The 24,917-nt window shown below is 34.4% G+C and overlaps 1 protein-coding gene across 5 annotated transcripts in view; it reads left to right on the forward strand.

The window, feature by feature from the left end:
• Positions 1-24,917, forward strand: part of EPHA7 (EPH receptor A7) — a 173,490-nt gene that overhangs the window by 136,442 nt on the left and 12,131 nt on the right. The window contains exons 6-14 of one of the 5 annotated variants that reach the window (XM_070418060.1): positions 4,382-4,506; positions 8,318-8,501; positions 14,406-14,514; positions 15,085-15,140; positions 19,370-19,495; positions 20,350-20,535; positions 21,109-21,170; positions 22,616-22,825; positions 23,554-23,703. In XM_070418060.1, coding sequence (XP_070274161.1) covers positions 4,382-4,506; positions 8,318-8,501; positions 14,406-14,514; positions 15,085-15,140; positions 19,370-19,495; positions 20,350-20,535; positions 21,109-21,170; positions 22,616-22,825; positions 23,554-23,703 — 1,208 coding nt within the window. Of the gene's footprint in view, positions 1-4,381; positions 4,507-8,317; positions 8,502-14,405; positions 14,515-15,084; positions 15,141-18,070; positions 18,876-19,369; positions 19,496-20,349; positions 20,536-21,108; positions 21,171-22,615; positions 22,826-23,553; positions 23,704-24,917 lie in introns of those variants that run through there. The other 4 variants (XM_070418061.1, XM_070418062.1, XM_070418063.1 and 1 more) reach the window with 4 other exon arrangements.

The raw sequence follows: 24,917 nt of genomic DNA on the forward strand, positions 1-24,917 counted from the left end.
TTACCTCATTTTATTCTTTAGAAATACAAATATTATGTTTTCACTCACCATTCTTTGTTGAAATTCAATGAGAGCATTTAAGTGAAGTAACAATGAGAACTAGTATAAATTACTTTTTAAATCCAAAATAAAATTCATGAGCCTCACTAAAGTTCTACCGCAAAGAATGTTTTTTTTAAGTATACGATGAAGATTTCTTTCCTATAAGACATTGTGTTTTGAGTGCCAATTAAGATCAAAGTTTCTTGACTACCTGTTATTGCAACATGAAGTTTGACATATTACATTATCAAACTATCCTATCACTAACCTTTTTTTCATAGACTTTATTAACAGACCAGTAAGTCTATTTTTTTGCTTTACTGCCCATATGAATTGGTTTTCTATTGCTACCATAAAAATTACTACAATAACTTAAAAACAATACCTGTTTATTATCTCCCAGGTCTGTGGGCCAGAGATCTGGGCACTGTGGGGCTCTCCGCTGGATGTTCTGTTGACAGCCTCACTGGATGGGATTAGTTTGTTAGCTGGGCCAGGCTCTTATCTGGAGACAGGAAAACCTGCTTCCAAGCTCATTCATATTGTTGCCAGAATCCAGGGCCTTTGCACTTGTAGAATGTAGGCCTCTGATTCCCTGCCTATGTCAACCAGGACCAGTCTTTGATCCTAAAGGCTGCCCCCTTATCTTCTCATGTTTCTCTTTTGGCTATACCCTCCCCTGCTTCACACCTCCCTGGCTTCTCCTTCAGCAGCACCTCTCTGACACTGGTTGGAGAAATTTCTCTGCTCTAAATGCTGATGTGATTAGATTGATCCCACTGGGGGGATATCCAGGATAATAACTGTATTGTAAGATCTATAACCTTTGTTACATCTGCATTGTCTGTTTTGCCATATACTGTTGCACATTCACGTATTCCAGAGATTTAGACTATGGATATCTTTGGATATCTTCCTATACTATGTTTTAATATTGTCTTTTCCCCCTACTTTGTGCTAGGAAATTTTTCCATGCATGAAGGCAAACTTAACATTTGCCGGGATGGCAGGGTGGGGGAGGTGATGGAGTCTTTATAAATATATTTCATCTTAAAATTTAAGTGTGTCTTTTGTATTTGGATTTTAATTATAAATTGATTAAGATCAAAAGTCATGCATGAATGCTTGAAGTGCAAAATCTGTAAATTGTTGATTGGTTCAGGTCTTTTCATAAACCTGACATTCTTACTGATTATTTTTTAATTCAAAGACTCACACTAACAAACCTAGCCCACAAATTACCTTCTGCCTGTTACTAGGTTTCTGTATTCCTGTTGCATCAGCTTTATCAACCTTGTTTTCATACTGTTGAAATTGACCCCTTTGAGCCACGGAACCCATCTTCTGAATTTCCTAAGGTCATCTTTCACTGTCATTTGTACAGACTCCAGATATGTCTCAATAAATTGTGAAGATTTTAAGGGCAAAAATGTTCCATCTGTTTTTTCAGTTAAAATTAATTTTTGTGTATGCATATATCAAGAAATTTAGGTGAGAAATGAATCTGCTAATCATTTGTTAAAAACCTTACTAAAAAATCATGTTTTAAAGCTCCTCTATATGAAGTATTTTTTTTTCTACTTTTTCAATTTAGGGAATTTATTATTGCTGGTTACTACTTATTAACTCCAAATCAATTCTGATTATATTTTATTTTAACTGATAACTGTGGAAATTACAATTTAGATGTCATAGTACCTACTTGGTTGTTAACTATGTATAAAATTTAATTCTGTACATATTCTTTTCAAAATGAACTTCACATTGTAGTAAATTGAATATTTTGGCGTAAGTGTGAGTATATTTTTAGAGAAATTGTAACAATGTGAGTAGTTAGTAGATCATATATATGTTCACCATAGAAATCATCAAGTTTTAAGATTATGCAACTTCAATTTTACTTGTACACATAAATTTATCTGAAAGTAATGACCCTATTAGAATCTGACTACCTTAGCTATGTATCTTTTGGGTTGTATATCCTTAATGCCTATGATATTGAAACTCAAGGGAAAATATTATTAGTTTTCCTGTACCAAAATATTGTATTTGACGGACATAAGACAGGGAAAGATTTTTCTTATCATGCAATTTATCTATTCTCCAGGGCCATGTGCTAGTACTTCTGTCTCTGATCCTCTGAAATGTGTGACTTGCTACAGTATCACCAAGGGATAATTTTTTAAAAAAGGAAATAGAAAATCAGGAGTATAGTCACAGATATGGCTCCTTGTACAAGAGAAGAGGGGGTTGGGGGGAGTAGCACACTGCACTGTTAGTGCCGACACAGGTTTCAAAATACTATCCGTTTGAAAACTATTTTAGGTATTTCTCCCCCAACCCCTAATTACCATAATTTTATTGGTTTTCCAGGAGGAAACAATGAATATCATTTTAGTGTGTAACTTGCAGAAATCCAGTCTGTCTATACTTAGATCTTGCTATAACATATCAGAAACTAAATGAGGTAAATTTATACACCAAGTCCCCTCCATACCTTGGAAAATTCAGTGTCTTCTGCCTCCTTCACCTTAATAATTAAGGACAGAAACTAATCAAAATGTCTTACAGTTTGACTTAGCTGGAAATCGTATTTAGCTATGTGTGTTATTTGAAAGAGACCTAGAGATTGGTATCAACTAGGTCTCAAATCTATTTTCAGCTAACCTATTTCCAAATGGCACACCCTGTGTTGTACACCAGCAGCTCTATAGAGTAATTAAGGGTGTAGACTATTATAGTATTCTTACCTGGGCTGCTGCATTCTATTTTTTACTAATTAGAATTAAAATACAGGGTTTTCTGAATGATTTTATCTAAATTAGACAATTAGAGAGCATTTACTTAGTAGAATCTCACCTCATGCGCTAGGTGAGGCTTGTTTTCCCAGGAAGCAGCCTTTAGAACATCACAGTGGGCTGAGATATGCCAAGCATGCTCTGCGTAGAGAGGCAAATCACTTTAGAAACAAGTGCTTCTTCCCTGCATCTAATCAGGTTTTAAAAGTGGCAAAAATAAGATTTCTTATTAGAAATTTGCTTCATTGGAAACATCAGACGCACATTTATTCTGTAAGCACAGTGTGTTGAGTACTTCAGCTGCATCGCCCGAAAGCAAAAGTTGTTCCACTTAATCTTCCCTAGTTATGCTTTTGTTAGTAATCTGTGAGGGAATGGGAGCCATGCATCTTCCATGTCCTTCCCTCCCAACCGCCAAGCCAGAAAGAAGTGAAAAATGTTTTCTCTAGACATTGATACAAGAAAATATTAAAAAGGAGAAGAAGCAAAATAAAGCCAAGAGGATAAACATCAGAAGCTTGCTTAAACAGCTTTGGCCCCATATAATTGCTTTTCTGTCAGCGGGATTATTAACAAATTTGGACATCTGAAAATTAAATTAACAGCCTGAGAATATTTTACAGGATGAGATAGAGCATGATACATGGAACATAATGACCCCCCTGAAATTCAGCCAAGCCAGTGCAGCTCCTCATTTAGACAGAGAAGACAACTAGTTAATCATCACTGAGCAAATTAGACAGAGCAAATTAGTTTGCTGCATTCCACAGTCTTAGCTACCAGAAGAGAGTATATGCCACTAATTAGAATGAAAGAGCTCTAAGCATATTATTATCTATATAGAAAGAGAAGGCAAAATTATAGTTCGAACTGCTTCTTTCAAAGCTTGAGGCCTAGGTTACCTAAGTATAAATTACACGTGCAAGAGTATATACGTGTTTTCACGCGCATATTTGAATACCAGCAGCTTTAGCATTTTCTTGCTCTTGACCAAAAAAAGTGTAAGAAAATTTTTGCCAAGGTTAATTGGAATTCTTTGGGAATACACACCCACCCATGAAACATAAAAACATTTTTTTAAAAGTGTGATCCCTTTAGTTGAAGATTAAAGTAGCCATTTCATAACTTTTTCTTGCATGATATTGTTATTTTTTTTCTTTTATAAGCATATTGCTGTTGCATGTGAAATAAATATTTGGACTTAGTTTATCACTGGAGATTAATCTGAAATCATATTTTGTAGCCTTAATTAGCATTCACTTGCTTAATTGTCATTCTCAGCCCCAGCATTTCCATTTTTCACTAACGTGAACAATGCTATCTTCTGCTGTTTGCACTTTAATTTAAATTTCTATTAAGGTTTATGAACAGGAATAAGGTCCTGTTTGAATATTCATTACCTTCTGAATTGTGAGCTGTGAAAAGGTGCTTTCTTTTACCTTAATGAAACTGGCACAGCATGGAACTGATCAGTGGTGACATTTGACTCGAGGCATCCAGTGCCTTTTCTCATTGTTTATTGACACATCTTGTCCAAACAGCTCCCTCGCAAGTGAGCGGAGTCATGAAGGAGCGAGTGCTGCAGCGCAGTGTGGAGCTTTCCTGGCAGGAGCCCGAGCATCCCAATGGAGTCATCACCGAATATGAGATCAAGTATTACGAGAAAGTAAGTACCGGGAACAGGAAATGTACCACGGCGTGCGTCTCCTGTCGTCCTACTGCACAGCACACTAAAGCTGGTCATTCTGCCAACTCTTTGGAGGTACTTCAGAAGTCTTAGTTAATTTAGTCAGTTTTGATCATTATCTCCTTGAAACTATGATTCATTATTATAATTTCTGTGTATTAAATTTCTGCTACACAAATGAAAATATTCCTCTAGTAATATCTTTGCTTATTCAGATTTTGAAATCATAATAATTAGGTGGAGCATGTTTTAGTGCCACCCAAACCACACAGCCCAATGCATTTTTGAAAAATGTTTATTGTAAGATGTCTGCTTGGACCTTTACTGATTTATTTTATTTGTGTGGTTTCAGTGATATGATGATGGCCTCAAATTATTTAGTCATTTGAAAATTAAAAATATTTTTTTTGCAGTAACTTTGCGGTATTCTCTAAATTTTAGAATCAGCTGATGATAGTCTACTTCTTTAAATTCCTTGTGAAATTTACTTTATCTATGTTATGTTAATCATGTCCAAGACCACTTCTTTATACTCCTTTCTCCATGAAAAAAATAGTATGGTGAAAACCCAAGTGCTGCCTCTTTAATCTCCATATTTGCTACATTTTAATAAATAGTGACATGTCTGAGCATTTGAGTGCATTTACTTCTGACCGGTCTGGAGAGAGGGGGAGCATGGTGCCCTTGGTCACAAACTATTATGTAGGCTCTACCTCACAGAAGGACCTGGTTCAAGGTTTGAATTATTATTACTAATAGTTATAGTAATACTAGTAATGTGTTACTATTGTTGACTTAAGTGAGTTAGCTGAAGTGCTATAATATACATATAACTATTTTAACCATTTATTTATTATTTATTAATATATTTTTATTGATTTCAGGGAGGGAAGGAGAGAGAGAAACATCAATGAGAATCACTGATCAGCTGCCTCCCGCACATCGCCCACTGGGGATCAAACCCACAACCCGGCACATGTCCTTGACCAGAATCGAACCTGGGACCCTTCAGTCCACAGGCCAATGCTCTATCCACCGAGCCAAACCAGCCAGGGCTATTTTAACCATTTAGACAGCATTTAAAAATAGGGACTTAAAGCTTTTGAAAAACTTGGGGGCTGATCTACTTGAATGAATACTTAATGTGCACTAGTGCATTGGCAATAATGTTTTTCCTTTTGAAGCAAAAACAGTTTAAGATTAGTTTCAATGTTCAAATTAAGTTTACAATATTTCAACTTATTATTTCCTTTATGAATTCCTGACTCCACTGCCAAAGTTATATTTTAAATACCTCACTTTGTACCAGGGAAACATTTTTTGTCCCATCAAAAATGTGTTTCTGAGGGAATCCTTGTTTTTAATGTTGGTTTTTATGTCTGTTTTCAATGAGCTCTAACAGTTATAATCCCTTCTGAAATTACATCAGATTTCAAAAGCAATAAAATACATTTTTTAAATGTAAGTTACATGGTAAATGAGAGTGAAGTTTCTCACAGTGAAACAAGATATTTTACAAATCCTTACTTAAATAGTTCCTTTTCTATTTTGCGTAACAGAAAGAAAATGTATGTACATTCTCTGAACTTACAAATTAGGCAATAATTAAAAGGGAGTAACTGTATTGCACTATAATGTATGTAAACACATGATATATACATATACACACGTGTATATATATCATTATGTCATCTAATATTAGTTATGCCTTGTTTTGTTTTAGATAAATGCATATTTATAATATCAACTATCATTTTTATGAATGATTATAATGAAGACAATCACAAATCAGTTTCACTGTAAATCACAAATACAGTTTGGATATATAGCTATTTACACTCCTGTAAATACCAATGTAAAGAAAAATCAAACAACCACACTGACATTTTCAGATTTCAATGAGAGTTTTATTGACAGTCACAGTTGAGAACAGGAATTTATTATAGAACAAATAATAAACTCTCTAAAATTGTATTTTTGGTTGAGCAGTTTTTATTACTTTTTTCATAAATAGACCATTTAGAGGCATATCAATTAAGTTTTAAATTTGTATTCATTTGCATATTGTTTTGATGGAGTTTTCATATTCTTGAATTTTAAAATTTATTTTATTCTTAAGCTTATCTATAATAATAAAAGCATAATATGCTAATTAGACCAGATGGCTGAATGACCTTCCAGATGAAGCCAGGGCTGCGAGGGCCAAGCCCCTTGCATGAATTTCGTGCATCGGTTCTCTAGTCATATATAATATGAAAGTCACATTTTTTTTTTTAACTCTGTAAGCCTCAGTTTATATATCTGAAAAATGAGGAAATTGAACTAAATTATATTGTTTAAAATATTGTTAAGCTATAAATTATACAATATTTTGAATTTTATATAATACTTTTAATTTAAAATATTCCTTTAATTACTATATCGTAAAAGTGGTTTTATCCTATATAATAAAAGGCTAATATTAAAATCAACTGAACAGCAGAATGACTGGTCACTATGACATACACTGACCACCAGGGGGCAGACACTCAATGCAGGAGTTGCCCCCTGGTGGTCAGTGCACTCCCACAGTGGGAGTGCCGCTCAGCCAGAAGCCAGGCTCACAGCTGGCGAGCACAGCAGCAGTGACAGGATCCTCTCCCACCTCCATTGCAGGTGGGAGGTAAGAAGTGAGGGTCCCAGACTGCGAGAGCCCTGGAATGCAAGAGGGATGTCTGACTGCCAATTATCCCACGAGTGGTCCCGGACTGTGAGAGGGCACAGGCCAGGCTGAGGGACTCCCTTCTGCCCCCAGTGCATGAATCTCATGCACTGGGCCTCTAGTTCTGTTATGAAAACAATTGATAATGTCACTATGACAGCAATGTTCAACCTTTTTCATCTCATGGCACACATAAACCACTAAAATTCTGTGGCACACCAAAAAGTATGTTTTTTCTGATCTGATAAAAATAAGTGTAATTTTGATTGACTTAAAAAAAGAGTAATAATAATTACCTACCCTTTTTGGTCCTAAGTGAATTTTTTAAAAATCAGGTGCCTATACTTGTATATAAGGATTCTGATACCAAGAATTAACCAATTAGATGTAACCTTATTATGCAACATGACCCATAAGATTCAACTCTATTATATGACCTATATATTTATAGTTCAAGACAAGGCATTCACACCAGATTTATTGTTGTGTTGGCTTTTGTAATTTTTTTATTAGACCACCTAACAGAAAAGAGGTCAGTGTCTCTGACTAAATAGTCAGTATTGCATGTTTTAACAATTCTTGTGGCACACTGGTTGAAAATTGCTGTACTATGGTAATAGTGCTAGCTAAATTTTTTGATTTAATTGCTTTCTTCATTTTTAACATATGGGTTTTTGCTTGCTAAATAACCTTTAGGAAAAATATTAAAAAAAAACTATCTTATGAAGTGAAGACCTCTACTGAACCATAGATTTTACAGGTTTACCCATGTCTTGGTCATTAGGGCATTTTACTTTCTATATGGCTAACTAGTTCTTGCCACTCTGCCCTCCACCAACAAAGTAAAAGTTCCAAATATCATAAATGTTTAAACAAAATTATTTCTCCTTGAAATTTATACAACAAAGGCATGTGTTCACATCTACATTTTATATTATTTGAGAAACAACTCAATGTACAATATTCCACAGCATATCCAATGTAGCCTTTATAATAACAAAGCAGCAAATTGAAATAAATTGCAAAATTAGCTATCAAACTGCCTCGTTGCGATCACAGTTAAATATGCCCTGTATATATTGTTTCTAGGATCAAAGGGAGCGTACCTACTCGACAGTAAAAACCAAGTCCACTTCGGCCTCCATTAATAACCTGAAGCCGGGAACAGTGTATGTTTTCCAGATTCGGGCTTTCACTGCCGCTGGGTATGGAAGCTACAGCCCCAGGCTTGATGTGGCTACGCTAGAGGAAGCTGCAGGTAAAATGTTTGAAGGTAATTACCACCTTTGATTTGGATTCTTACTCTCTATATTTTTAAACTCTTGCACTTTTTGTTAACTATTGGGGACGATGATTTGGTTTAAGATAATTTTTACTTTTAAAGGTAAATATGTCTGCAAATATATGCACTTTGTAAAGGTTATTCAGGATGATACTTTTAAATGTGCAGTTTTGTTTTGCAATGTTAGAAACTGGGGATTTCAACTAGTTTCTTTAATACACACTTGGTTTATTTGAAAAAGATAAAGTTAGGAACAAAAGCAGGACTTGTTCAATAAACAGGATGGTTATGTAGACCCCCAAATGAATTTACTCTAGTTGTATCAGTCAAACCTACTTCTTTTTAGAAAGTCCAAGCGAAGCCAGGATGCACGCCAGGGTGGGACAGAGAAAGATGATATGTAAGAATCTGTGTTGATTTTAAGTTACTTGCCCTTTGGTAATAATTTCAAAAATTGAGCTCAGGAAGATCTTAGAACATGCATTTATGTTTACTTTTATCACTTTTTTTTCTTTTTTGTGTGAAATATTTCAAGCATACTAAAGAATATTCTTAACATATATATGAATAGTAAGTATTTTTAAATGTATATCTCTGTATCTACCACTCAGCTTAAAAATAAAATGTTACCAATATCTTGTATCCCCTTTATCATTTTGCTTATCTTTATAATGCAACATAGGAACACAACAATCCATGTGTCTAGAGTATATCACAAAGAAGCAGAAGTATCTTAGATGGTGTCCTAGCTTATCACCAGAGTGCAAGTTCAGAGCAGCTTGAGTACCACTGCTGGGTGTTCTTCAGCTAGCTGAGGTCTCAGAGTGTATTTTTGTATTCTGAAATGTTTTTATTTCTCCTGATGTCACTGCTCAGGCAATGGTTCACCAGCTGTAACCTCATCACTATCTTGCCAAACTAGCATTCCCACAAATTCTAAACAAAAATGATCGAAAAATTATTATATGATTTCCTTTCCTCAATTTTAATAAAATGTTTTAAATACATTAACAAAATTTTGATCAAATAATTATTTTGACTTCAGAAAACTATTATCATGCATCTTTAAAAGGTAGACTAAATATCCTTTATATTACCTAATGATTGTTAAATTTGCTAACAGTATTTGTCTTTCAAAAATTTTTATATTTTTATTTTTAATATGATTTTATTTATTTTAGAGAGAGAAGGAGGCAGAGGGAGAAATAGAAACATCAATGAGAGAGAAACATCAACATTGATTGGCTGCCTTCAGCATGCTCCCTGTTGGGGATAGAGCCCACAACCCAGGCATGTGCCCTGATTGGGAACGGAACCCATGACCTCACAGTGCATGGGTGAACATTCAACCACTGAACAACACTGGCTGGGAAAAATTTTTTATATTTTTAAATTAAGCAGTAACTCTCAGAACCTCAAATAAGAAAACATTGAAGTAAATTTGAAATATAAATTATTTTTTATGATTGTAGATATAAAAGCACCAATTTTAAAAAGTCACATAATTTGTTGTTATAAAATTAATACCATTATTTTCTATTATTTTTTAAATGGAGTATGAAAGTTTAAAAATAAGAATAAGTTCAATGGCCCCAAAAACATTAAAGAATTTTAAGTTGAGATTTTAACATTTAAACATCCAATAATATTAAAGCATTTTTAAGTTGAGATTTCAACATTTCAACATTTGCATGATCTTGTGTTAAATGCATTCTCATAGTTTTCAACTTAGATTGACCTCATGATATTTGTGATTTCTAGTGTAATAAAACACTTCAAATAATGTTTCTATATTCTAATGAATAATTTAAACTTAAAAACATCAATTACTTCATATTTACCTGCACATTTTTTATCAGTTAAACCATTAGGTTTGAAAAATTGCAAAATATTTTTATCATATGTTTGAATAGATTTTCAAAATGGTTTTTAAAATATTTTCCAAATAGGTTTGAGAACCTTATAAACTACTATGAATTGTGTGCTGAGATTCATACACATTATTTTCATGATATAAAAATGAAGCAAATAAGACTCAGAGAGATTAAGATAAAGTAGTGGAACCTGAATGATTACATGAAATAAATCTTAAAAATTGATTTTTGCATTAGAAAGAATTTGATGATTTTTAGCATAAGAATATTCTCTTCCCCTGGCATATATAGTTGATGAAAGAATGATCACATCTCCTTTTCTTATTATTGTTTTGCTAGTGACACGTAGAAAGCATTCAATGAATGAACAAGTAACTAAAAGTCATCAACTTAGAACAGATTATCAGTATCAATCGATGTGAGTGGACATATTCCTGGTTTCACATCCCAGCTCTGCCATGTCCAGATGTGGGACTTGGGATGAGTTATTTCTTTGTACCTTGGTTGTTATAATAGCCACCACCCAACTCAGAGGGCATTCTGAGGATTCAGTAAATTAATGTTCACAAAGTGCCAAGGTCAGTGCCCAGCACGCAGGCACTCTTGAGTGTCAGCTTATATTCTTGAGCACACCATTTCAAGCTTTTTGGTCTCAGGAATTACGATTTTTATTATTTGTACTAGATGCCCTGTGCACGAATTCGTGCATGGTTGGGTCCGGCCAGCCTGCCCGGATCGGGGCCTATCAGGCTGGCTGGGACCTCAGGCGGTTGGCTGGCCAGGGGGAGGAGCCACGGGAAGTTGGCCGGCCGACCCCACCCCCAATTGGGGTGGGGGGGGCGATCGCGGGTGGGGATGGTAGGGGGGAGGGGTCATGGGCTGTTGGCTGGCCAGCCCTGTCCCCTGGCCAAACTCCCAGTTGAACTCCAGTCAAACTCCCAGTCGAGGGGACAATTTGCATATTAGCCTTTATTATATAGGACTAGAGGCCCAGTGCATGAAATTTGTGCACAAGAGTGGGTCCCTCAGCCTGATCTGCAGCCTCTACAATCCAGGGACTCTCTGTGGGATCAGGCCTAAACCAGCAGTCAGACATCCCCCTCGCAATCTGGGACCACTGGCTCCTAACCGCTCACTTGCCTGCCTGCCTGATCGCCCCTAACCACACTGCCTGCCATCCTGGTCTCCCCTAACTGCTCTCCCCCACCGGCCTGGTTGCCCCTAACTGCTTTCTCTGCCAGCCTGATCGCCCCTAACAGCCTCTGTCTCAGGCCCCGCTACCATGGCTTTGTCTGGAAGGACGTCTGGAAGGATGTCCGTAAGAGGTCCAGTCTAATTAACTTGTTACCCTTTTATTAATATAGATTATATCTATTGATATTCACCACATCAGAAATTAAAACTGAAACATTTTTCAACATACATTTCATTAGCCATCAGTGTGATGATGTCACCCCATGTCATATAACTTCTGGAAAACTCTGTGCACTTGTGAGCATATATGAGTAAAAAAGTCAAATTAACACGGCCTGTGTGTCTCAGTGGTTGAGCATCGTCCCATGCACCAAGAGGTCACTAGTTTGATTCCCAGGCAGGGCACATGCCCAGGTTGCCAGCTCAATCCCCAGTAGGGGGTGTGCAGGAGGTAGCTGATCCGTGTTTCTCTCTCATTGCTGTTTCTATCTCTCCCTTTCCCTTCCAATCTCTAAAAATCAGTAAAAACGTATGTTTAAAAAGTCAAATTACATTGTATTATATGAAAATAATTTTGGCCTTCCACATTCCTGGAGAGGTCTTGAGGGATCCTCAAGGCTCCCCAGTCCATCCTTAGAGAAATAATGATTTAGCATAAGCTACTGTGCTAAGAATTAGAGATGTACAGACACATGACAGAGTTGATACTTTCAATTTAAAGTTTAGTGAAAGACAGACTTGTACGCAAATTCTAGCCATGCAGTTAAGTGCTGATACAGTGCATGGCCCAATGCTGTTAGTGTCAGGAAACAGTGACTCACTGTGGTAGGAAGGAGAACAGGAGGGGAGATGCCACTGAAGAGAAGTCACTTCAGCACTGCCTGAAAAGAGAAGCTACACAGACTATTTCATTGCACATAGGTCCTAAAAGCCCCTTCTGATGCAAAGTCAAATCTACTGTATTTATCATTTTTGAACCTTGGTGTATTGATTATGGCACCTATAGCTTAGTTTTAAATTTTATTACCCATGAAATAGTTGACAATATTAACCATGGATGTTGACTGTGGATAGATTAAAGTGTGACTCTGGCTATATATAAAAACATATAAATGAATATTCACAAATTCTATTTCCTCATTCACCTGAGTTCAGTTTTCCGATTGGAGTTATGTTTCTGAAGCTAATAGCAGGACAGAACCTAAGACAAGCAAAGGATTAGACCCATGAGACACATAGATTGAATAGAAACACTTTGTATACATATGTGTATAATTTTCCTTCTTCATGAACAGACTACTCCATCCTGTTTTCTCTCTTACCACATATAAAAAGACAGATAAAAACAACCAAACCAACCGAACAAAAATACTTGAAGTCATCTTTTTGTTGTTGTTGAGCTGTAATTCAAAAATAAAGCTTAAAAGTTGTTTCCTCCCCTCAGCCCCCCCCTCATTTAGTTCCATTGGGGATAAATCAGCAGGTGCTGAATTGGCAAGTGTGTATTATACCTTTGTTCAGAAATTATTACAGCAGAACTATTTATATGGTTTTTTTCAGTAAAAGCTATAGTTTGCATAGGTGTACAAAATTAAGAGATGAGTTGTCAAAAGGAGGAAGACATAGATAAGCTAAAGGAAGGCCAATCAAAAACAAACACACACACACAAAAAACTTTATGCTGCCTATTGTGGCAGGACATACTCTGCCTACATATAATTTACTGCTCTGGAGACCCAGTCCCTTGCCACTAGCAAGGAGGAGTAATATTTTCCATCCTGCCATAAATTAAAAATTACTGCCATTGATTGTTTCAGAAACAAACTACATTAGTTGGATATTATATATTATATGATGTTTGAAACTGAATCATTTAGTGGAACATACATTTTTATTGTTTTATATTTCTTTGATTACTTTATGAAGGCTATACTGGCATTGAAATTATAATACTCTGAGGGAAATATGACAAATGTGAATTGCGATATAATTAAAACTCCACTAATTTGGAAAAATGGACGTGGGAAGGCCATGTGACTTGCTGAAGAATTGGAATCAAAGGCTGCTTTAAAGGACATGTAAACATATACTGTTCCCAGAGAGACCTCCAAAAGGCCAGCAAGGCTTGCCTTAATGAGCATAGAAGAATCACCTAGCATCATGCAGGAAGTGTCTACAATTAGATAATGCTGAAACCTTTTTTAAAGTACTTGCAGAAAGTTTGCTCTTACATACATAGCTAACCTCCTCTATAATCTCAAACTCTCATATGTGTGCATTGCCTGCTTTTTCAAAATACAAGTGATTCTGCTCTTCTTCATTGTGATGAAGTGTCAAGTCATGATGACTATGATCACATGATGATTTTTATTTTGATGACATGAAAGATAAAGCACTTAAGATACTTTGAAAAAATGCAGAGAATATGTATTTTGGTTCTTTTTTTGTATTCCAGAAAAACAGACCTAGAAGGATCACATACCTTGATGAGGAAAAATAGGGATTTAATAGCAATTGTAGACCAAAGATCTCTATCTCTGATTCATAACTAAGTTTCCAACCACTAAGAAGGAGATAAGCATTCAATGATGTATTTTATAGGTTTCTTTTATAGCTGAGGAACATAAAATAGATGAAGTACTGTCCTTACCACTTCTTTAAAATGCAAAAATAACATTTAAACTTACACTGATAGAAAATAATGCATTTATTTAAAGTTCAAGGTGAATTTGATAGCAAAGCTATCTCTTGTTGATAAGATTTTGTTTAAGCTCTTGAGTTCTTGCCTGGTATTGAGTGTCGCTGAGCCTGTTTGCTCTGTTTGCAGCCACAGCAGTCTCCAGTGAGCAGAATCCTGTCATTATCATCGCTGTGGTCGCTGTTGCAGGGACCATCATCCTGGTATTCATGGTCTTTGGCTTCATCATTGGAAGAAGGTAGAACACAAATTTCTTCTAATCTCTGAGATAAAACTTTTTGATTTTTCAGAATTAGGTCACCCATTGCTTATTGTTTAGTACATTAGAATAGTAAATGCAAACACTCTGTCTGATATGAAACATTAGAGGTCACTAAGTTTTTGTTCTCCTGAGATCAAAATATACTTTGAACTTAATCAATGCCTTTAGTTTAAGGGGATGAGTATTGTCATTTCTATTTGGAAAAATTATTTTTCTAGTTAATGTTTGTGGAAACCATTTAAAATCTGTTGTTGTTGTTTTCCAGGAAAAAAATGTAGAAGCAAATATTGACTCATTGATAAATCTAAATCTATAAATATATTCCTTCTACATTATCTCACACAAATACTTTATATTCTTTGCCTTTTTTAATCATATGAATTGCTATGTTATTATTATGTTTATAACTATGGACAGGAAGTTTTTATATTTTGTTTATAGATCTAACTAGCATGTTGTAAAATAAATAAGTTATATTTCATTGAATTTTAAAAATATAAAGGAAGATCATTGATTGTGTTGTCATAAATTTGATTTTTTTTTCAGGCACTGTGGTTATAGCAAAGCTGACCAAGAAGGGGATGAAGAGCTTTACTTTCATTGTAAGTGTTTGGTTTTTCTTTACTTTTATATATTGCAATTAATACAGAAACCTGGTTGTTAATATTGGCATGAAAAAATTCCTAACGCATCACCCTTGAAATTATATAATGAGCTCAAAGTACTGCTTTAAAGCATTTGACAATATATTTAGAATGAAAATCATATCATGTGAATTAAAAAAATAAATAAAATATATTCTGAAATGAAACCTCATAAGAAATTTTAATATAACTGCAGGATATATTAAGCTGCCTTTATGTCACAATTTTTCCTTTTCAAATGTTTCCTACTATTCTAATAATAATCCATTAAATGTTGCATGGCCCATGCTCTAGCTCAGGAATTCTTATCAAATTAGAAGGCTTTACCCCCTAGTGAGTTATGCTACCTTGAAAGGCTAAGGAGCCGCTTTCTCTTCAGCTACTATACTTTGTCTATCACTGATAGATATTTTTACCAGACATTAAATGTACAATAATAGGATTTAATCCTCCAATGTTTTCCTGTGGATTTGGATTACCTAGTTCTTAAAATTTTATTTTAGAAATCATATTTGGAATAGAGCTTAGGCAACCAAAGAAAATAGGTGTCCATCTGCATTACTTTTATTTTTGTTCATTATGGATGACAAGTAAAAAATGAGAGCCATGTGAGTAAATGTTAGGGCTCTATGCATCCAAAGTAAAAATCTAACAATTGAATGATTTTAGTTCTGATAATCCTTGAAAGTATTAAGAACAATTTTACTGACTATTTTTCTTAGTAGCAATCATCTTTACTAGAATTTTCTTATGGATAGATAAATTTCTTAAATGGCAAAAGAATTATATCTATTATTGTATTGTTTATCAAATTATTGTGTTACTATCTAAGAAGGTACTGTCATGCACCCATTCTAAAATAACAAGATTATATAAGCATCTATCAAGAAAATGTGTTGTTTAAAGACACAAATTTTGAGTCTCTTTAATGTGTTTTTATTTGTTGAACCAGTACTACGACTCTAATTTTCAAAATAGAAGAGGCTGTAGATAATTCATATCTAAATTGATTATGAAACTCTTTAGATTTCCAGCCACTGAAGGCGGGAAGGGTGTTTGCGATGTTACAAATTAGAGTAAAAGGTGTGACCAGAGGCGGCTTCATTAAGAAGCCTAAGCTCCAGGGCCCCTCACTTTCACAGACCCCAGTTTAGGACCTGGTAAAGCCCTAGCCATCCTGTGTGTATAATCTCTTTTTACTTAAAGAGGGTGTCATAATTGTAGAAGCCGCATAAAACTTAACTCTCCCCCTGAATATGGCTGAATACATGTGATCCCATCACCTCCCCCTCTGGGATTATTTGATATGCTCCTGATGTTGGAGCTTCCAGTTGCCATTCCAGCAGTGATTTTCCTGGGAGAAGCCAGCCTCGGGCGATGAGAGTGCCATAGGCAGTTTTTCGTTAGAGGATGTACAGAAAAAATGGAGGTTACTTTTTTCTCTCTCATGACATGAGAGAATAATTTTAACACTTCCGCAGATAGGAAAAAGAGGTTCCAATCTTGAATGCCTAAATTTTTATATCTAGTTTAAAATGTATATAGGAGAGTAACTTAGGCCATAGTTAACTGGAGTCCCTGATTCTGCCCATATGTGAATAATTTGATGGCAGAATCATTTAATATTGCTTTAATCAGCATGTCACCTTTGTTTCTGTTATTGAGTATTTCTCAAAATTACCAACTACGTTTTAGTTTATGTAGTTTTAGCTTGCAGGTTAATGCAGAAAGTAAGTTGAAATATGGCTTATGTAAAACTTATATAGCCTTATGCTTAATTGTCATCACTCAGTTTTAATATTTTAATGCCATTTGCTTTTTTTACATTGACATTCAGTTTGTAATTAGAAAAAATAGAGCGGCATGTTTTTACTTGCTAACATAGACAAGATAAGCTTGATAAATACAAAGTTTTCATCTCCAGAGCAAAAATATCAATGGTGGTTTTAAGATATTTAACACTCATGAGAAATGTAAATGAGCTACTAAAACACACAGTAGCTCACCGTCTTAATGAGATAAGCAACAGGCCAGAATATTCAGAAATTATATCAATATTTTTTATTTTAAAAATCAATTTTTAAATGAATAATGAAGCAAAGTGCACTTAACATATCCTATTCTGGTAAATCCCTAATATTTTTGAATCACCCTTTTTACAAGAATATCTTTTCTTAGCATTTGATGAGAAACACATTTTTTTTTTTATTTCATGACTGTATCTAAGATATGTAAAGTACAACAGTGTGGTCACCAGTTATAGGCAAGGAGGTGTCCTTTTATCCCTTTAGTATACAAACAATTTTCTTAGGTGCTAAGGCACCAGATTGAATTTTTACGGAAACATGAAAGCACCATTTAACTAGCTTTTAGAGCACAGAATGTAATAGAATGTCCAGCCGTTTATATCAGGCACACTCCACTCTCCATGCCCCAAGTACTATGTTTAAAGATATAAAGACAATGGATCAGTTTAGTGAAGCAATCCCAATTTACATTTCGTTTCCTCCTACCATTTCTTCCAACAATGTCTTTGAATCCAAGCTGGGCAGTATTTCATGTTTTTATGCCAAAATCGCTGTGGCCTGTCAAAATGTTTTATGACAGCTTGAATAAAGAACCATCAGAGACCCCGTTTGAGATGCAGAAGGTTACCTCCATTCTATCTCCCTTATCACAAAACAAAACAAAAACTATGAAAGAAAGAGCGAATAAAAAGGGAGAAGATGGCTCATTCTCCATCTGCCTGCCAATCTAGGAGGTTAACCTATTGTTTTCTTCCCTTCTCTCTTTTTCTCTTCCCCCCTCTTCCCTGTACTCCTTCTTCTCTCTTTTCTCTTTCTATCCCCTCTCTCTTTTCTTCTTGTGTTTTTTTTTCTCATGTTCAGCTTTAGTAACAAATGAGCATCTGTCAGTTTTATAAACTGGAACAGTAATTGTTTAAGACAATCAATTTTGGATAAACAATCAACTACAGCAGAATAAATCAAGATTTTTAAATCCCATTTTCCTTCATACATTCTGCTTCCTTTTGTTTGTTATGTGTTTATTTTTAAAAGATAATTTTAATTTAATGTGATGACATAAGCACAGTAGGCTGCAGTGTAATACATAAAGAAATATATTGTTCTCCAAATAGTGAGATTTAATGGAAAGATTGTTCAGTGGCTTTGTTAAAAACAATAAAGTTTTTTTGAGGATATAGTGTAATTCTTTTCATTGCATTAATATAACCAAATATATGCCTATCTTATCTTTGTCTTTAACCATATGACTGACTTGGAATACATTATTGTAATTGAATTTGATTTAAAGTTAACATAACATTATGTTACCTGCATGCTTCCGGGTGCATTTTAAGATTTTAACTTTTGCAACTTTTATGATTCTATGCTGTTTGAATCTTGACTACTTTTTCTGAGGCATATTGGCTGCCTCCTTCCAGAGCCTTATAAATGAAAGTTCATATAAACCATTCTTCTTTCAAACTGTATCATACATGGTTAGCAGACCCCAGGAATATTGTAAATTTTCTAACTTTACTCTGGACTTTGTACATTCTGGCCTCTATTGCCCTGTAAGGTAAAAATGAAACTATGTTTTTAGTAGATTTCTCTCTGAGTCTGTGATAGTGGCCCTCACTTCTTGTATTAATTTTATGTATATGTCAACGGTGGATGGTCTTTTAAAAAAATAAACCAAAAGAATAAGTAAGATGTCTAAATGTTTTTAATATTGCTGTCAGTGTAGTAGGCTACCTGTATATGAAATGTCTTCTTTTCCCAGTGTATGTATTTGATTGATTGACTGACTGATAGATTTACAAATGTGTTTCCAAGTCCATTACTAATCTCAATATGGCTTGAACTATGCCATGATAGCAGTGAATTTAATTAAACCTCCAGTCTGATAAGTCATGTCAGAGAATTTTGGTGATGTATTTTGTTGATTTACTGGAAAAGCAATTCAGTTAGTAACCTATGAGCTGGATCTTCTGTAACCTATAGAAGCTTGCAGATAATACCTATACGCCCGCAGACTGAAGTAGTCTGTTAACACTGCTGTGAATCAGGTGATGTGGAAGCAAGTTCCCTGTTCCAAGGAGCACTCTGCATAATGAATTCCTGGGCTGACTGCACAATAAGTGCTTTGCTTCATCACAGTCATGCTTTCTTACATCATTACAGTTAAATTTCCAGGCACCAAAACCTACATTGACCCTGAAACCTATGAGGACCCAAATAGAGCTGTCCATCAATTCGCCAAGGAGCTAGATGCCTCCTGTATTAAAATTGAGCGTGTGATTGGTGCAGGTAAGGCTGCTGTAGCTTCCTTATTCAGCTCTTCCATTTAGCCAAGATCGAAAGTCATACATCATAATGACAGGCAAATAATTAAGCCTCAAGTATAGAACTTTTGCATTTACCTGAACTGTTGGAAGCAATGAGGCTGTGCTTGTTTATGAAATCTGAAGAGAGAAAAAAGTGAAAAAGAAGCCTGTGACACAGAGAATCTGTGCATTTTTGTCTTCTGTTGGGTTTTTAAGATACGGTTCTTTTGTAAACTATCTTTTAAAATTTGGCCTGTACTTCAAGAAATAACTTAGCATTATAAAAAACTAGAATGTTTCTGAATTTTGCTGGAATATATTTCCTCTTACTTGATTTACCATCTTCTTGCTAAGCTTTCATTATTATTTTTTTTCTTGTATTTGTAGGTATTCAGTAGTCCTTGTACTATTTAATTTCATGTAGAAAATTAATATGCATGACTTATTGAAAAGAAATATTAGTTTCTATGTGTTTAATGTATTTTAATAATAGTGTTACATTTTTAGTCCATGTAATCTAGCAGACCTGGGGCATACAAATTCAACACTCTTAAATCTTGAAGAACTATTTGCCCCTTAAGCCATAAAAGAGGTAGCAGTGTTTAGGATTTGCTGATGTCCCCTTCCCTTTAGTAGGCAGTGTATATAAGATAACAAATTTTAATTCTGAATTTTGTTTCTGAAAGAGTTTTTGTTAATTCAGTTTTTTAAAAAATAGTAGCTTTTGTAACAGACTTTAGAAAAGCTTAAAAGTACTTTTAAAGAATTATTTGCATTTACTTTGAGAGAGGAAATACTTCTGAAATTAAAACACTTCTGCCTGTTCTGTTGCTTCAGGAGAATTTGGAGAAGTGTGCAGTGGCCGTTTGAAACTTCCAGGGAAAAGAGATGTTGCCGTGGCCATCAAAACCCTGAAAGTCGGGTACACGGAAAAGCAAAGGAGAGACTTTCTATGCGAAGCAAGCATCATGGGGCAGTTTGACCACCCAAATGTTGTCCATTTGGAGGGGGTTGTCACAAGAGGTAGATATTGATTATACCTTTCATTTACCAAATGGACTATCAGAAATCAGTGTCATTGCACACATAATAAAAAATCCAATTATGAACATATTGCACATTCTAAATGAACATTTTTCTTAGTATGTACTGACTAAACAATTTTTCTTTTGTGTCAGCACCTCAGGAAAAAATCAAATGAATGCAGGATTAGAATAAAAGAATATCTGATAGCTAAAGCAACTGAGATTTTCTTTTCCCCCTTAGCTCAAAAACCATAGAAGTGGTGCAGTTTTAGTCTTCATACTTTACATAAAGTGACATTTTCCCTGAGTTTTGTTCACAAAGCTGGAGTCAGAAGAGTGCACTGATTTTTATTGTTTAATTTTTTTGAATTGTGACCATCTTCCAGACATTTAAGGACTCCTTGACCTTAGCAGCAGTACTGGAAGCTTTCGAAACTCTCATGCATTCCGTCTTTCAAAAGAGCACAATGTCTTTTATCTTGGATGCGAAGGAGAGTAACCTTGAAGTTGAGGTTGCATTTTTCTGAAGCAACACTTTTGTTTTCTTACGTATGTATGTTTTTAATTTTAGGGAAACCTGTCATGATCGTAATAGAATTCATGGAAAATGGATCTCTAGATGCATTTCTCAGGGTACGTAGCAAAATTATTCTCCCATTCTAAACATATTGCATACCTGCTACGAAATAATCTCCTGAAGTTTGTGTGTGTGTGTGTTTTCAGTGTAAAATGTGAAAATTATAAACAAGTTAGAAAGTTTTTTTTGAAAAGCAGGTTAAAATTCAGTGTCTTAGACTGAATTGAACTAGAATCTTTTTGATCATTCAAGTGATACAATGTAGTGAAAAAACTAGTTTCAATTAATATGCTACCTCAAGTGCAGAAGATACCTGAAGCCCTGTAATTTGAATACAGGTTGTAGAGTAGCATTTTGCTTTCCTAGTACAACTATGGATGAAACACAGTGGTAATACCGAGAAGAATAAAAAGTGAAATAACCATATAATATTGGTACAATGATCCCAGTTCTGCTCTGTGGAGCCATTTCTATTATGCTGTTAAGTAAACACCAAGCATAAAATGTAGAATTATTAACATTTTTAAAATTAATAGCATGTGATTATTTTTATAAATGATAAATTCTAAATGTTTAAAATATGCATTTTTATTCTCAAAGACTTTTCACCCTAAGACTATGAACACATGTTGACATTTTTTTAAATGGCAAAGAGAAAATAATCTAAACAATAAGAGGAAGTGCAGAGTTGTCATAGATGATCTAGAATTGTACGTTCTACCCAGGCTTATAGGCATTCAGGAGATTTAGAAACATCTATCTGTATGGCTGCTGTTGCTGCATCTGTGTGATATGCATGACTATAAGCTCTTGGGAGGAAAGCATCACCTAGCAAGTTAACTCAACACCAGTGTCCTCGTGCACCATATTTGTGATTCATTTGGAGAAATCTGTGGGTTAAACCTATATGATAGCCAGTCCAGGTGCACATATTGTTCAATCCCACTTGCTAGTATACCTATTTTAGAGATTTTTTTGTTGCAAGTAATGTTCCTACTAATAGCAAAACCAGGAAAAGTATAAAAAGAAAACAGTCAGCCAATATTATCATTTCCTTCTTCTTAGTTTCTCTTCAGCTTTAATCAAAAAATGTCCTCCTTTTTTTTTTTTTACCATTTGGAGAAAATATCTTAATGTATGTGCCTTTGTACCTTTATATGTTTTTAGATTATTTTTATAACTTTCTATCTAGTGAGGAAAACACTTAGCTGTCAGGGATATGTTTGGACATTCCATTCCCTAACTTTTACCTAAAAATTAGCATACACTTTTGGATTTGTATAATATGAAGCTATTATTAATTAATATTAGTGACATCAATATAACTGATTACCAAAACTCTGTTTTGTGTTATTTGCCTATCAGTAAAATCAGTATTTATTTTGTTTTTTACAAATGTCTGTATTATGCAAAAGTAAATGACTAGTGTGCAAACTTTTTCATGGGGATTTCTTTCCCTTCGAAGCACAGTTTCCTGGACTTTATTTTTGTCTTCCTGTAGAAACACGACGGGCAATTTACAGTCATTCAGCTAGTGGGAATGCTGAGAGGAATTGCTGCTGGAATGAGATATTTGGCCGATATGGGATATGTTCACAGGGACCTTGCAGCTCGCAATATTCTTGTCAACAGCAATCTTGTTTGTAAAGTGTCAGATTTTGGCCTTTCCCGGGTTATAGAGGACGATCCAGAAGCTGTCTATACAACAACTGTAAGAAACAGTCTATTACTGCATCTCTTCATATTCCTAAGATTTTCCTACCAAGAAAGTAAAGCTTAATAATAATTAACAGGGGGGGAAAAAACGGGCAAATTAACCTCAGGAGGTTTTTTGTTTGTTTGTTTTGTTACTGGTTTTTTTTTCCTTTTGGAAGAATCATTGTTGCTTTTATAATCTACATATAGGATAAAAGGAGAAATAAGAAGAAGAATGGTATCATGCTTATCGTATATTGGAATGTTCAGATAAATAATATACTGTAAAGTCATGTATAACATCTAGTTACTAGTACTCATAGCAAAAAATAAATATAATTCTATTTTAAATAAAGATTTTAAAAGAAGATTAGCTATGCTAAGTCTTACAACTTTTGTGAGATTGTATAAAAGGGATATGTGAGGGTTTACTTAAATACACCATATTTCATTCCATTTTAGTGGTTATTTTGCATAATTTGTCATTGTCTTTTGACTATACTCCTAAGAACACATAAGGCCCATTAACTGAGTTGCCATAAAAGTGAAATATTGTAATGACTTTAAAAAACAGATTAGTAACTTTAAATACACTTAGAGAGATTCAAGATGAATAGGTGTGATACTGCTGAATTGCCAACCAAATATAAAGATGTTTAATGGTAGCAGAACCATAAAGGTTCTGCTATAAATGATTTATAAGTTGTTATACATATTTAAAATGTTGATTTCTTGTTATAACAGGGTGGGAAAATTCCAGTAAGGTGGACAGCACCTGAAGCCATCCAGTACCGGAAGTTCACATCAGCCAGTGATGTATGGAGCTATGGGATAGTCATGTGGGAAGTTATGTCTTACGGAGAGAGACCTTACTGGGACATGTCAAATCAAGATGTAGGTGTAACACTATTTAAACAAAAATGATTTAATACATTGATATCCATTATTATTAGAATATCTAGGTAATGGCTCATAAGATGAAACTTCTACTGAATTATAAAAATATAATTGCTGAGTTTACACAATTAATAACACAAATTACTAAAAATTACCATAAATTAGTGGTTCAATCAATTTCATTTTGATTTTCATTTTGAAGAATTGTGTTTTCTTTAAATCTCTAGATATAATAGAAGCCTATGCAGGACATTTCCTCCTTATTAAAGATAATGATGCTTTGCTTGCCTAGCTACAATGGGAGAGTCACACGAATAAAAGCATCATTTGTGGAGAGGAATGTAAAGAAGGTTGTGATTGTGATTGTTTTTGTTTTTGTTTTTATCTTATTCTTTTTCTTTAATGTTCTGTGAAAATCTGCTTAATCATTGTTGATTGGATTAACTAAATTTTAATTTCATGAGACAATCTAAATTTTATTATCAATATTGGTGTTTCATATTGATATTTTATAATGTGATCACAATGGAAGTATTTTGGGAAATTCCTAAAGAAGACATAGTGCTCATTAATGTGTATCCTGTTACATACTAAGACATAAAATATGCTATTATTCTTTGATACAAGAAACTGGTAGCATATTGGAGGTTATACATCTCACACCAAGAGACCACTTATAAAACAATATAAGTAAGTGTGAATTTTTGCTTCTATTAGGTTGAATTTTTTGTAATTGACATTTATAGGTCTAGAACTTTCAAATACTGGCAGATTTATGTAATACAACTTATTGACAATGTGAGTGAAATTTGGATAAAAGTAGAGAAAGTGTAAATCTAGGAAGTAGAAATCTGAAGATCTTGGTTTATAGCTGATGAGAAATTCTCCAAGGGAACACACTGTCAAGTTCAGAAGCAAAAGCTTAGCAAGGTGTATGGAGACAAATTATCTTTGTTTTTTATTTTAGAATTTTCCATATGAAATTTATATGGTTCTTAAAGTTTATAGTTATTTTTAGACAACTAAAGTCAAATCAGACGGTTGGTAAAGTTTTTTTCAGTATATTTCCTGACAAATTTCTGCATTACCTGCAGTTCACAGCCTGAAAAAGTAAAACTTTTAAGTCATTTAAATCTTTTGGTATTTTAAATTGAGAGATTACTTGAAACTTCTTAATTTTTATTTATTTATTTTGGTTTTGGTTTTTCAAA

Source organism: Myotis yumanensis, unplaced genomic scaffold (assembly GCF_028538775.1).
Source record: "Myotis yumanensis isolate MYYU_CA2020_CCGP unplaced genomic scaffold, mMyoYum1.0.hap1 SCAF_6, whole genome shotgun sequence".
In the NCBI taxonomy this organism is placed as follows: Eukaryota; Metazoa; Chordata; class Mammalia; order Chiroptera; family Vespertilionidae; genus Myotis; species Myotis yumanensis.